The sequence below is a fragment of the Eumetopias jubatus genome, unplaced genomic scaffold, assembly GCF_037043125.1.
Source record: "Eumetopias jubatus isolate StellerSeaLion01/CBP00866 unplaced genomic scaffold, mEumJub1_p1.0 scaffold_10, whole genome shotgun sequence".
NCBI lineage: Eukaryota > Metazoa > Chordata > Mammalia > Carnivora > Otariidae > Eumetopias > Eumetopias jubatus.
In genome coordinates this window covers 116,008,121-116,023,846 of record NW_028274816.1, presented here as the reverse complement: position 1 = coordinate 116,023,846, position 15,726 = coordinate 116,008,121, and the positions used below count along the sequence as shown (strand labels likewise).

General features: G+C 37.5%; 1 protein-coding gene and 1 pseudogene across 2 annotated transcripts in view; one reads left to right on the top strand and one right to left on the bottom strand.

Moving 5' to 3' along the window:
- Positions 1-15,726, bottom strand: part of DHX40 (DEAH-box helicase 40) — a 54,162-nt gene that overhangs the window by 18,756 nt on the left and 19,680 nt on the right. For both annotated transcript variants that reach the window (XM_028109417.2, XM_028109415.1), the window contains 2 exons: positions 13,512-13,592; positions 12,352-12,509 (listed from right to left, as the gene is read on the bottom strand). In XM_028109417.2, coding sequence (XP_027965218.1) covers positions 12,352-12,509; positions 13,512-13,592 — 239 coding nt within the window. The remainder of the gene's footprint in view (positions 1-12,351; positions 12,510-13,511; positions 13,593-15,726) is intronic.
- Positions 1,955-2,010, top strand: LOC148163471 (U2 spliceosomal RNA; annotated as a pseudogene).

Genomic DNA, 15,726 nt, shown 5'->3' with positions numbered 1-15,726 from the left:
TCTCTCATTCATCTATTCTCCTCCGGACAAAATGACAAGACGGAAAAAATTACCTCAACAAAAAGAACAAGAGGTAGTACCATCTGCCAGGGACCTACTCAATATGGATCTTAGTATGATGTCGGACCTAGAGTTCAGAATCATGATTTTAAAGATACTAGCTGGCCTTTAAAAAAGCATGGAGGTTATTAGAGAAACCCTTTATGGAGAAATAAAAGAACTAAAATCTAACCAAGTCAAAATCAAAAAGGCTATTAATGAGGTGCAATCAAAAATGGGGGCACTAACTGCTAGGATAAATGAGGCAGAAGAGAGAATCAGCGATATAGAAGACAAAATGATAAAAATAAAGAAGCTGAGAAAAAGAGAGATAAACAACTACAGGATCAAGAGGGCAGAATTCAAGAGATAAGCGATACCATAAGACAAAACAACATTAGAATAATTGGGATCCCAGAAGAAGAAGAGAGGGAGAGAGGGGCAGAAGGTATATTGGAGCAAATTATAGCAGAGAACTTAATTAATGTGGGGAAGGAAACAGGCATCAAACTCCAGGAAGCACAGAGAACCCCTCTCAAAATCAATAAAAATAGGTCAACACCCCGACATCTAATAGTAAAACTTGTGAGTCTCAGAGACCAAGAGAAAATCCTGAAAGCAGCTCGGGAGAAGAGATATGTAACCTACAATGGCAGAAACATTAGATTGGCAACAGACCTATCCACAGACACCTGGCAGGCCAGAAAGGACTGGCATGATATATTCAGAGCACTAAACGAGAAAAATATGCAGCCAAGAATACTATATCCAGCTAGGCTGTCATTGAAAATAGAAGGAGAGATAAAAAGCTTCCAGGACAAACAAAAACTAAAGGAATTTGCAAACACGAAACCAGCCCTCCAAGAAATATTGAAAGGGGTCCTCTAAGCAAAGAGAGAGCCTAAAAGCAGCATAGACCAGAAAGGAACACAGACAATATACAGTAACAGTCACCTTACAGGCAATACAATGGCACTAAATTCATATCTTTCGATAGTTACCCTCAATGTAAATGGGCTAAATGCCTCAATCAAAAGACACAGGCTATCAGATTGGATTAAAAAACAAGACCCATCGATATGCTGTCTGCAAGAGACTCACTTTAGACCCAAAGACACCCACAGATTGAAAGTGAAGGGGTGGAAAACCATTTACCATGCTAATGGACACCAAAAGAAAGCTGGGGTGGCAATCCTTAGATCAGACAAATTAGATTTTAAACCAAAGACTGTAATAAGAGATGAGGAAGCATGCTATATCCTACTTAAAGGGTCTATCCAACAAGAAGATCTAACAATTGTAAATATCTATGCCCCGAACATGGGAGCAGCCAATTATATCAGGCAATTAATAACAAAAGCTAAGAAACACATTGACAACAATACTATAATAGTGGGGGACTTTAACAGCCCCCTGACTGAAATGGACAGATCATCTAAGCAAAAGATCAACAAAGAAATAAAGACTTTAAATGACACACTGGACCAAATGCACTTCACAGACATATTCAGAACATTCCATCCCAAGGCAACAGAATACACATTCTTCTCTAGTGCCCATGGAACATTCTCCAGAATTGATCACATCCTAGGTCACAAATCAGGTCTCAACCGGTACCAAAAGAGTGGGATTATTCCCTGCATATTTTCAGACCACAGTCTTTGAAACTAGAACTCAATCACAAGAGGAAAGTCGGAAAGAACTCAAATACATGGAGGCTAAAGAGCATCCTACTAAAGAATGGGTCAACCAGGAAATTAAAGAAGAATTAAAAAAATTCATGGAAACCAATGAAAATGAAAACACAACTGTTCAAAATCTTTGGGATGCAGCAAAGGCAGTCCTGAGAGGAAAGTATATAGCAATACAAGCCTTTCTCAAGAAACAAGAAAGGTCTCAAATATCTAATCCTACAATCGCTTCTCAGCCTTTTGGCTAAGATCAAGTGTAGTATCAAATACCTAACCCTACACCTAAAGGAGCTAGAGAAAAAACAGCAAAAAAAAGCCTAAATCCAACAGGAGAAGAGAAATAATAAAGATCAGAGCAGAAATCAATGAGATAGAAACCAAAAGAACAGTAGAACAGATCAACAAAACTAGGAGCTGGTTCTTTGAAAGAATTAACAAGATTGATAAACCCCTGGCCAGACTTATCAATAAGAAAAATGACCCAAATCAACAAAATCATGAATGAAAGAGGAGAGATCACAACCAACACCAAAGAAATACAAACAATTATAAGAACATATTATGAGCAACTATATGCCAGCAAATAAGATAATCTGGAAGAAATGGATGCATTCCTAGAGATGTATCAACTACCAAAATTGAACCAGGAAGAAATAGAAAACCTGAACAGACCTATAATCACTAAGGAAATTGAAGCAGTCAACAAAAATCTCCCAATAAACAAAAGCCCAGGGCCAGATGGCTTCCCAGGGGAATTCTACCAAACATTTAAAGAAGAATTAATACCTATTCTCCTGAAACTGTTCCAAAAAATAGAAATGGAAGGAAAACTTCCAATCTTGTTTTATGAGGCCACCATTACCTTGATCCCCAAACCAAAGACCCCATCAAAAAGGAGAATTACAGACCAATATCCTTGATGAACATGGATGCAAGAATTCTCACCAAAATACTAGCCAATATGATCCAAAAGTACATTAAAAGGATTATTCACCACGACCAAGTGGGATTTATCCCTGGGCTGCAGGTTGGTTCAACATCCGCAAATCAATCATCGTGATACAATACATTAACAAAAGAAAGAACAAGAATCATATGATCCTCTCAATAGATGCAGAAAAAGCATTTGACAAAGTACAGCATCCTTTCTTGATCAAAACTCTTCAGAGCATAGGGATAGAGGGTTCATACCTCAATATCATAAAAGCCATCTATGAAAAACCCACAGCAAATATCATTCTCAATGGGGAAAAACTGAGAGCTCTCTCCCTAAGGTCAGGAACACGGCAGGGATGTCCACTATCACCACTGCTAGTCAACACAGTATTAGAAGTCCTAGCCACAGCAATCAGAGAACAAAAAGAAATCAAAGGCATCCGAATCGGCAAAGAAAAAGTCAAACTCTCACTGTTTGCAGATGATATGATACTGTATGTGGAAAACCCAAAAGATTCCACCCCAAAACTGCTAGAACTCATACAGGAATTCAGTAAAGTGGCAGGTATAAAATCAATGCACAGAAACCAGTGGCATTCCTATACACCAACAAAAAGACAGAAGAGAGACAAATTAAGGAGTCAATCCCATTTACAACTGCACCCAAAACCACAAGATACCTAGGAATAAATCCAACCAAAGAGGCAAAGGATCTGTACTCAGAAAACTATAAAATACTCATGAAAGAAATTGAGGAAGACACAAAGAAATGGAAAAACGTTCCATGCTCATGGATTGGAAGAACAAACATTGTGAAGATGTCAATGCTACCTAGAGCACTCTACACATTCAATGCAATACCCATCAAAATACCATCCACTTTTTTCAAAGAAATGGAACAAATAATCCTAAAATTTGTATGGAACCAGAAAAGACCCTGAATAGCCAGAGGAATATTGAAAAAGAAAAGCAAAGCTGGCGGCATCACAATTCTGTACTTCCAGCTCTATTACAAAGCTGTCATCATCGAGACAGTATGGTACTGGCACAAAAACAGACACATAGATCAATGGAACAGAATCGAGAGCCCAGAAATGGACCCTCAACTCTATGGTCAACTCATCTTTGACAAAGCAGGAAAGAATGTCCAATGGCAAAAAGACAGTCTCTTCAACAAATGGCGTTGGGAAAATTGGACAGCCACATGCAGAAGAATGAAACTGGACCATTTCCTTACACCACACACAAAAATAGACTCCAAATGGTTTAAAGACCTAAATGTGAGACAGGAGTCCATCAACATCCTAAAGGAGAACACAGGCAGCAACCTCTTCCACCTCAGCCACAGCAACTTCTTCCTAGAAACATCGCCAAAGGCAAGGGAAGCAAGGGCAAAAATGAACTATTGGGACCTCAAGATAAAAAGCTTTTGCACAGCAAAAGGAAACAGTCAACAAAACCAAAAGACAACCAACAGAATGGGAGAAGATATTTGCAAATGACATATCAGATAAAGGGCTAGTATCCAAAATCTATAAAGAACTTATCAAACTCAACACCCAAAGAACAAATAATCCAATCAAGAAATGGGCAGAAGACATGAACATTTTTCCAAAGAAGACATCCAAATGGCCAACAGGCACATGAAAAAGTGCTCCTCATTACTCGGCATCAGGGAAATCCAAATCAAAACCTCAATGAGATACCACCTCACACCAGTCAGAATGGCTAAAATTAACAAGTCAGGAAATGACAGATGTTGGTGGGGATGCGGAGAAAGGGGAAGCCTCCTACAGTGTTGGTGGGTATGCAAGCTGGTGCAACCACTCTGGAAAACAGTATGGAGGTTCCTCAAACAGTTGAAAATAGAGCTACCATACGATCCAGCAATTGCACTACTGGGTATTTACCCCAAAGATACAAATGTAGGGATCCGAAGGGGTACGTGCACCCCGATGTTTATAGCAGCAATGTCCACAATAGCCATACTGTGGAAAGAGCCAAGATGTCCATCGACAGATGAATGGATAAAGAAGATGTGGTATAAAAATGATTTTATTTATAACGTATTACTTAAAGGTTAATTTAAGGTGGTCTGAAATACTTTGTATCCAACCCATATCATCCTGCATGAGGGGCCAAAGATGCCATCAGGAATTAAATGGCTCCTACAACTTCGAGCCCTGGGAGTGTGTAGAGTCAGAGAGAAACTTGGTGAAAGATACTAAGCCAGGGGTACATGGCTAGCTCAGCTGGCAGAGCATTTGGCTCTTGATCTTAGTTGGGGTAATGAGTTCCATCCCCACATGTGGCATAGAATTTACTTAAAAAAAAAAAAAAAAGTACTGAGACAGGAGCTAGTCTGTAAAAAGTCCTCCCAATCTTAAAGCTCATACATGACAGAAACCTGACAGATGTTTTCCCAAATTAGATGATGAGTCTAAAGATCTATGTAATATTGACAAAACTGGTTTATAAGTCTAAAACATTTCTAAACTATCAATAAAAAATTCAATTTAAAAAGAAGATGTGGTATATATATATACAATGGAATATTATGCAGCCATCAAAAGGAATGAGATCTTGCCATTTCCAATGATGTGGATGGAATTGGAGGGTGTTATGCTGAGTGAAATAAGTCAACCAGAGAAAGACATGTATCATATGACCTCACTGATATGAGGGATTCTTAATCTCAGGAAACAAACTGAGGATTGCTGGAGTGGGGGTGGGGTGGGAGGGATGGGGTGGCTGGGTGATAGACATTGGGGAGGGTATGTGCTATGGTGAGCGCAGTGAATTGTGCAAGACTGTTGAATCACAGATCTGTACCTCTGAAATAATGCAATATATGTTAAAAAAAAAAAAAAAAGAAGATAGCAGGAGGGGAAGAATGAAGTGGGGGAAATGGGAGGGGGAGACGACCCATGAGAGACGATGGACTCTGAAAAACAAACTGAGGGTTCTAGAGGGGAGGGGTGTGGGGGGATGGGTTAGCCTGGTGATGGCTATTAAAGAAGGCACGTTCTGCGTGGAGCACTGGGTGTTATGCACAAACAATGAATCATGGAACACTACATCAAAAACTAATGATGTAATGTATGGTGATTAACATAACAATAAAAAATTTAAGGAAAAAAATAAAATAAAATAAAAAGATGTATATTATCAGCCCTACAACAAGGACATGTTAACCAACAGCAATAAGAATAAAGGGTTCAACACAATCCATATCAAAATTCTAGCAGGCTTTTTCTTGAAAAAACTGATGCTGATTCTAAAATTTACACAGAAATGCAAGGAATATGGAATAACCACAAGGGTATCAAAAACGAACACAATGTTGATTTCAAAATTTTTCATAAAGCTATGTAATCAACACAAAGTGGCACCGACATAAGGATAAACAAACAGATCAATGGAATAAAATAAAGTCCAGAAAGAGAGTCACACATATATAGTCCACAGATTTTTCTAAAAAGTTGCCAATACAATTCAGTGGGGAAAGAAATCTTTTCCATAAATGTGCTGGAATAAGTGGATATTCACAGAGGGGAAAAAAGTAACCTAGGCCTCTACCTCATACCATATACAAAACTTAATTCCAGATGGATCACTGTACTAAACTTTATTAAAAGCTCAATACTGTAAAGCTTCTAGGTAAATATCAATAGAAATAAGTATATTTTCATGATCCTAAGGCAGGAAAAAATCTTTTAGCATTCAGATAGTAACCAAAAAAATAGCAACTGATGTATGAAACTTATCAAAATTCAAAAGCTCCCCTCATCTAAAGCCACGGGTCAGAAAGTAAACAGAAAAGCCCAGAGTGGGAACAACTACATGCAACTCATATCTACCAAATAAACTGTGTCCAGAATAAATTAAAAACTCAGACATTCCATCATTTTTTAATAAATTTAAAATCTGAGTAAGAGATTTTAACAGATAATTCACAAAGGAAGATAGATAAATGGCCAATAATCACATGAATGCACAAAAATATTAGTCAGCAGGAAAATGCAAATTAAACCATAAGGAGGGATCACCAATACATAATAGAATGAATAAAATAACATGACAGGCAACACCAAATGTTGAGGAAGACATGTGGTACAAACACTGCTGATGGAATTTTAAAATGGCATAGCCATTTTGGGAAAAGGGTTGGCAATTTCTTTCTTTCTTTTTTTTAAGATTTATTTGAGAGAGAGCAAGAGAGAATGTGAGCAGGGGGAGGGGCAGAGGGAGAGAGAATCCCAATCCCAAGCAGACTCACCATTGAGTGTGGAGCCTGATATAGGGCTGCATGGGGGGTGGGGGGAGGGGACTTGATCCCAGGACAAGCCAAAATGGGATGCTCAACCTACTGAGCCACCCAGGCACCCCAAAGGGTTGGCAATTTCTTAAACACATGCCTACTCAATAATGCAGCAATTTGTTCCTAGGTAGTTATCTAAGAGATATGAAAATACACATCCACAAAAGACCTACACAGGAATGTTCAAAACAGCCATTTTTTGGGTTTTTTTTTAAGATTTACTTATTTGAGAGAGAGAGAAAGTGCATACGTGTAAGAAGGTGGGGTGGGAGGAGCAAAGGGGCAGGGAGAGGGACAAGCAGACTCTATGCTGAGCCTGGAGCCCAACCTGGGCTCAATCTCAGGACCCTGAGATCACAACCTGAGCTGAAACCAAGAGTCCAATGTTTAATGGATGGTGCCACCCAAGCGCCCCCTAACAGCTGTATTTATAAATAGCAACAAACACGAAACAATTCAAATGTCTATCAATAGGATAATGGGAAAAAAACTAATTGTAGTATGTTCACACCTCAAATTACTACTCAATAAAAAGAACAAAAGCACTGATAATCACAACATGGATGAATCTCACCACATTATGTTGACCAAAAGAAGCCAAACACAAAAAGGTACATGTAAGTCTATTTATGTGAAGTTTCAGAAAAGTGAAACCTAAAAAAAAAAATAATAATAATAGAGAAATAGCTGACGGGGGAGAGGTAGGATAGTTAGATTCTGACTGCGAAGGGGTACTGAGGAAATTTTCCAGAGTGGTAAAACTGTTCCATATCTTGACAGGAGTATTGGTTATATGGGTGTGTGCACTTCGCAAAATTAATTGAATTATACACCTAAGATTTATACATTTCACTACATGTACATTTTAGCACAAAAATAAAAACTGTAGGGGCACCTGGGTGGCTCAGTTGGTTGAGCATCTGCCTTCGGCTTAGGTTATGATCTCAAGGGTCCTGGTCTCAAACCCCACATCAGGCTTCCTGCTCAGTGGGCAGTCTGCTTCTCCCTCTCCCTCTGCCTCCCCCACCTCCACTGGTGCTCTCGCTCGCTCTGTCTCTCTCTCTCAAATAAATAAAATGAAATCTTTAAAAAATAATAATATAAATAAATAAATAAATAAATAAATAAAAACTGTAAGCAGACACTGGTGTATCTTAGGAATTCTAAAACTACTTTTGTATATTCTAGGGACAATGGACAATTTGTTGGGCTAGATAATAGTATTGTGTCAATATTAAATTTCCTAATTTTGATAAATGTACTATGGTTAAATAAGAGATTGCCCTTATTCTTAGTAAATATACATTATCAATACTTTGTGGTATGTGGTAAGAGAGTGTAACATTCCTAAATGATTCTTAAAAAGACATAAAATGCATACATATATACAGAGAGAGACAGAGAAAGAGAAAAAGAATAGTAGAGCAAATACAGCAAAATGTTAAAAACTGCTGAAACTAGGTAAAAGGTATAAAGGAATTCCTTTACTATTCTTTCAACATTTCTGTAAGTTTGAAATTGTATTCCAATAAAAAGGTAATAAAAAAAAAAGAGCTAATACCAGAGTGGCTTCATCTATTTAAAAATTCCAATGAGGAAAACCAGTTCCTTTTTCTGGCCTTACAAGATTATTAGCTTGGATCACCCTAATCTAATCTAACTCTCTGATTTTACAAATGAAAAATGAAGTCCAGAAAAACTAGGCCAGTAGTCAGATAATTAGGTTGCAGTGGAGTCAGGTTAGAACCCTGATCTCTTGACTCTCACTTCAATACTCTTTAATAGTTTTTACAATATTTTTAGCTTTGAAACCCAGCCAAACTTACTTATTTACTTAAAGATTATTATTAAAGGATAGCTGACATACAATGCTACATTAGGTTCAGGTGTACAACACAGTGATTCAACAATTCTATACATTACTCAATGCTCACCACAGTAAGCGTATTTACTATAAAACATTATTACAATACTATTGACTGCATTCTCTATACTGTACTTTCATCTCGACTTATTTATTTTATAATTGGAAGTTTGTTTCTCTTAATTCCCTTCATCCATTTCACCCATCCCCCACCCACCACCCAGCCAACCTTATTTACTGAATATAGTCTTTTTTTTTTAGATTTTTTTTACTTATTTGAGAGAGAGAGGAGAGGGGGGAGGGCCAGAGGAAGAAGCAGGCTCCCTGCTGAGGAGCCAGACGCAGGGATCGATCCTGGGACTCGGGATCATGACCTGAGCCCAAGGCCCCCAAGAGCCCTTGCATATTAATGTCTTTAGTAGAAAAAAACAATTGTAATTAGGGGTTTTACTAGAACCAAAATTCTGACACTTAAGACCACATCTAGTGGGGAGGGAAAAAGAAAGACTATAGTCTTTTTGGGATAGGCAGCACACTGATTTAACCAGAGTATTTTTATAGAAAAATGTATCCTCCATCATAGTCTTGGCAATAAATAAACCAATCTGGACACACACTCACAGCCTATAAAGGGATATGGCCAATATGATAGCACACACTATTGTTAGTCTTGGCTACAGGCAAGATACACTACTCAGAAGGTCTTTTATTTATTTTTCATGCATTCATTCATTCATTCACTCATTCAAGGGGGAAGGGGGAGAGGGAGAGAGAGAGAAAACCTTAAGCAGGCTCCATGCCCATCATGGGGGCTTGATGTCACAATCCTGAGATCATGACCTGAGCCAAAATCAAGAGTCAGAAGCTTAACTGACTGAGCCACCCAGGCTCTCCCAGAAGCCCTTTAAAAAAGAAATTGTGACCCCCCCCCACCTCCATTAGAAGAAAGTAAAGCTGCTATAAGACTAAGGTGTGTCACATACTGACACACCAAGAAAGGAAAGCAGAAGTTTAAAGACATGGGAACCTCAAAACAATTCTCTTAGAACTTCCATTTCTTTTGAGTCTAGGGAAGAAAAGTTAATATATTACTAATGTACTGTAACAGGATAAAGGTCTACCATACTATCTCCCTTTACCAGTGGAAGGAAATTAACTCTCAGCCAGGAACATTATAAACTCTCTATTTCAAACAACTAAGTTAAAGAGTAACAAAATGTAAAATCCGTTTATACTCAGTTTCATGTCTCATAGGGCTGGATATATGGTAATAAAAAATGCCCAGTGAATTACTGGAGAATCTAAATAAATGGAGAGATAGTTCATGTACATGGAAAGGAAGGATCAATACTGCCAAGATATCAGTTCTTTCCAGCCTGATCTACAGATTCAACATAATCCCAAATAAAGTCCCAGCTACTTATTTTATGGATATCAACAAACCAGTTGAAAAGTTTATATAGAAAGGGAAAAGACCTAAAATAGCCAAAACAGTGTTGAAGGGGAAGGGCAAAGTCAGAGAACTAACCCTATCCAACTTCAAGAGTTACTATAAAGCTCCAATATTCAAGACAGTGTGGAATTGACAGAATAGGAAAAAAGGTCAACGGAACAGAATACAGGGCCCAGAAATAGACCCACACAAATATAGTTTAATGATCTTTAACAAGGGGGAAAGGGATTTCAACGGAAAAAGGATAGCCTTTTGAACAAATGGGGCTGGAACAAATGGACATCCAATTCCTAGAAAATAACAGGAGAAAACCTAGAGGATGTTGGGTATGGTGATGACTTTCCAAATATAACATCAAAGGCATGACCCATGAAAGAAGTAACTGAAAACTGGACCTCATTAAAATTAAAAACTTCTGCTCTATGAAAGACAATATCAAAAGAATGAGAGGGCAAACCACAGACTTGGAGAAAATATTTGCAAAAGACATACCTGATAAAGGACTGTTACCCAAAATATACAAAGAACTCTTAAAACTCAACAATAAGAAAACTACCCAATTTAAAAAGATCCAGGGGCGCCTGGCTGGCTTAGTTGGTAGAGCATGAGATTCAATCTCAGGGTTATAAGTTTGAGCCCCACACTGGGTATAGGGATTACTTAAAAATGAAATCTTTAAATAACATAATAAATTAAAAGACCTGAATGGACACCTCACCAAAAACAAACAAACAAACTACAGATGGCAAATAAGCATATAAAAAGATGGTTAACATCATTTGTCATCAGGGATCTGCATGTTAAAACAACAAGATACCACTACCACACTTATTAGAATGGTCAAAATCTAAAACAATGACAATACCAAATGCTGGTAAGGATGTGGAGCAACAGGAATTCTCAGACTCATTGCTGGTGAGAATGCAAAATGGTGCAGACACTTTGGAAGACAGTTTAGCAGTTTCTTTTTTTGTTGTTGTTCTTTTTTTTTTTTTTTCCAAGATTCCATTTATTTATTTGAGAAAGCGAGAGCAAGGGAGAGAGCGTGAGTGGGGGCGACTCGGGGCTCGATCCCGGGACCCTGGGATCACAACCCGAGTCAAAGGCGGACACTGGGCGCCTGGGTGGCTCAGTCCGTTAAGCGACTGCCTTCCGCTCAGGTCATGATCCTGGAGTCCCGGGATCGAGTCCCGCATCGGGATCCCTGCTTGGCGGGGAGTCTGCTTTTCCCTCTGACCCTCCCCCCTCTCATGTGCTTTCTCCCTCTCTCTCATTCTCAGTCTCTCAAAATAAATAAATAAATCTTTAAAAAAAAAAAAGGCGGACGCTTAACCAACCGAGCCAATAGTTTAGCAGTTTCTTACAAATATTATTATACTACAACTCAGCAGTGAGTTGAAATCCTATGTCCACACAAAAACCTGTGCATGGATTACAGCAGCTTTATTCATAATTGCCAAAACTTGAAAGCAACCAAGATGTCCTTCAATAGGAGAAAAGATAAATAAATCCCATACAATGGAATATTGTTCAGCAATAAAAAGAAATGAACTATTATGCCACAAAAAGACAACAAGGAGCCTTAAATGCACATTGCTAAGCTACAGAAGCCAGTCTGAAAAGGCTATGTACTATATGATTCCAATCATGTGGCATTCTGGAAAAGGGAAAACTATGGAGACAGTAAAAAGACCAGTGATTTCAAGGACTTGGGAGAAGGGATATAGGGATGAACAGGTGGACCACAGGGGATATTTAGGGCAGTGAAATTACTTAGTATATTACTGTAATGGTGGAAATGTGTCATTACAGATTTGTCAAAACCCAAATATACAATAAAGTGACCCTTTTAGTTAATCATAATGTATCGATACTGGCTCATCAATAATAATAAATGTACCACACTAACGAAAGATGTTAATCATGAGGAAATTGTGTGCGTCTGTACTTATCCTCAATTTTTCTTTAAACCTAAAACTGCTCTAAAAAATAAAGTCTACTAATTTTTAAAAAACTCATCAATAAGTTTATTGATTATTTATCTTACCTGGTCTAATGAAGACATTTTCCACAGATAACATTGCTGCTATTGGAAGTAGTAGATCTTCACAATCCAGAGAAGCAGCCTTTATTACTGCACATGTCAGATGTGGAGGGAGAGGAAATTCCACCATAGACAAACCCAATCTGGTCACATGGCCACTCCTTAATAGAAAGAAAAGGTTCTTAAGTCTTTCTACCTTGGGAGAGTACAAATGAAATGTTCATCATCCAAAATAACTCAGATATAGTTTATATTACCTTAAATCAACTCCAGAAATTCAATTCAATATAAGAAACATGACACATTGATCACTGATAAAAGAAAACATAAAGCTGATATATTCCCTGCTTTCAAGGGCCAATACATCCAAAAAAATTAAACAATGAGGCAGAATAAAGTACTATAATAAAAGACACAAAATGCTACAGAAGCATAGAGGATGTCCTTGAAGAAATAAGAGAATGATAATTACCAAATCTTTCCCCATCACACAATCATGAGAACAAGGACTCTGGCTCTTTTATTTTCATATACCCAGCTTAAAGCCTAGTACTGAAATGGTACTCAAAAATTACTTGTTAAATAATACCAAATATAAACACAGTTTTATCATATAATTTTAAAATTCAGAATTGCGGCAAAGAAAAACTGAGGATAAATTCTAATTTCAGATAAAACAATCCATTCAATTTAAACAAATCATTTTTTACTGATAAAGGAAACTATTAAGAACCCTATCTGAAAAATAGATTGAGGGGCGCCTGGGTGGCTCAGTCAGGTAAGCATCCAACTCTTGATTCTGGCTCAGGTGATGATCTCAGGGTCATGGGATCAAACACTGTGTCAGGCTCTGCACTCAGCGTGGAGTCTGCTTGTTCCTCTCCCTCTGTTCCTCCCCCGGCACACTCTCTCCCCCCCCCCCTCTCTCAAATATATAAATAAATAATAACTAAATAAAATAAAATAAAATATAATAAAATAGAGAGTGGGGTGCCTGATTGGCTCAGTTGGTAGAGCATGTGACTCTTGATCTTGGGGTCATAAGTTTGAGCCCCATATGTGACACAGAGTTTACTTAAAAATAAAAAATTTTTAAAATAATAAAATGAAACAGAAAGAGATTAACATCTGTTGTGGTTGGCTTGTTGTTGTTGTTGTTTTACCTGTCAATAGCATCACACTGGTAAAGTTGTTTAAGAGCTTCCAAAATGAGTCTCTCATTAGGTGGATCCAAATAGGGAAACCTGTATGTTTAAATCAGATATGAATAAGATTCCATTCCTTGACCATTGTAAGATTTTATACAGACTTGAAAATTTCTTTAAAGGGTTTTACTTCTCTTTTTCAAGCCCCCCTCTCTCCTTTTTTTTTTCCCTAAGCATTCTATGATCATGATCAGCCTTCAGCAAAGGAGGAAATTATTTTTTCTGAATCACGCTCTTTTTTCTTTTTAAATTTTTATTTAAATTCTAGTTAGTTAACATACAGTGCAATGTTGGTTTCAGGAGTAGAACTTGGTGCTGAATCACACTCTTGTATTTAATTCAAAAAACACTTCTTTTTGATCCCCCTTAGCTGGAACACTCATCATTCTTCTCTATCTTATTCCTGCCCCATTCTTCATAGCCAATGCCAAATCTACTCTGTTCTGTAGCCCACAATTTTTATTACAATTTTATAAACCAGTGGAGAAAAACTGCAAACATTACAAGTTAACAGTACTTCAATATGGCTTTTAATAAAATGGTAAGTATATTTGATTAATTTTACCATATTTGCTTTATGCATATTCTTATTTTCTCCTGAACTATCTGAAAACAAGGTACAAATACATGCCAATTCACCCACAAAATACTTCAGCATGCATCCTCTGAAAATAAAGACAATTTAGGGGTGCCTAGGTGTCTTAGTCAGTTGAGTGTCCCATTCTTGGTTTTAGCTCAGTCATGATCTCAGAGTCCTAAGATGGGGCCCACATCGGGCTCCACAATCAGCGCAGAGTCCACCTGGGATTCTTTCCCTCTTCCTCTCCCACCCTTCTGCCTTCCCCCTGCTCACGTGCACACTAGCTCTAAAATAAATAAATGAAAAATAAATAAAATCTTTGAAAATAAAAACATTCTCTTACATAATCACAATACTATTAATGAACATAAGACAATAATAGTCACAAAGGGTGGCATATAACCAAACCTGAATATATATACATATTATCTTAATAACAATAATTACTTAATACTATCTGCACTGGATTGCTTTTTCCACCGTAAGTCTTGAGATGGTTAAGTCATCTACTCCAATTTCTCACCTTGAAAAAGTCCAACAAAGGACAAAAGGTCCAATACCTTACATAAAAGTCCATTCCAGGATTCACAGCTCTATTTAAAAACAAATAAACAAAAATCTCGCAGACTGTTCTATAGTCAGTTTTCCTACAACTTGTACCAACAAGTCCTGGTATCTTCTAGAGCAAGAGTCGGCAAACATTTTCTGTAAAAGGCCAGATAGTAAATATTTTAGGTTTTGTAGGCCATATGGTCTCTGTCACAATTATTCAACTCTGCTGTTGTAGCAAAAGCAACCATACATGAATGAATATGCATGGCTGTGTTCCAATAAAATTTTATTTACAAAAACAGCCAGTGAGCCTGGACCATAGTTTTCGACCCCTGTCCTAGAGCAATACCAAACGAGTCAGCTTCCTCTTCTACATGGGTGCCCTTTCAGATTTGTAAAAACTACCTTTCTCCCTTGATTATACCAATTACCAAATTTGCAAGCATTCCTTGTATTATTTGCTTTCTAAAAGACCCATCGTACCTAATGGTAAACATTCTAGCTTGTCAAAATCCTCAAAAAATGTGATGATACCCATAAATGAACTCCAAATGTAGAGTGACCAACACAGAACAGGAATGCTATAATTCCAGTCATTTGAACACTGCAGCCTATTAACATAACTAAAGTCTATGCCACTAGGAATTTTTTATTTTCTACACAGAATAAAAATTGCAAGCTCATACTAAGTTGTGGTGATCTGATAATTTCAGATCTTTTCCATGTGTATTTCCTTAATGTATAACCAAAACAAAGGATATAAGATGTAATCTTTCAGACTTTTGCCTTGTTGATTTCTGCCTTTAAGATCATTCTAAATCTTCCAGTTTTAATCATCTACTGATTAGACATCAAGACATTTTCCAGCAATCTATAACCATGACTTCAATATCTTTAGTATTTTCATTGAAAATGCTCATGAGGAAAGAGCAAAGTTCAGCATACAATCAGCAAAACCTCCATCTGGGCTATGCTAAGCAATTAATCAATACATTCTGGATTTGGCTACTTGGCAACTATATTCAGCAGTACTGTCACCTT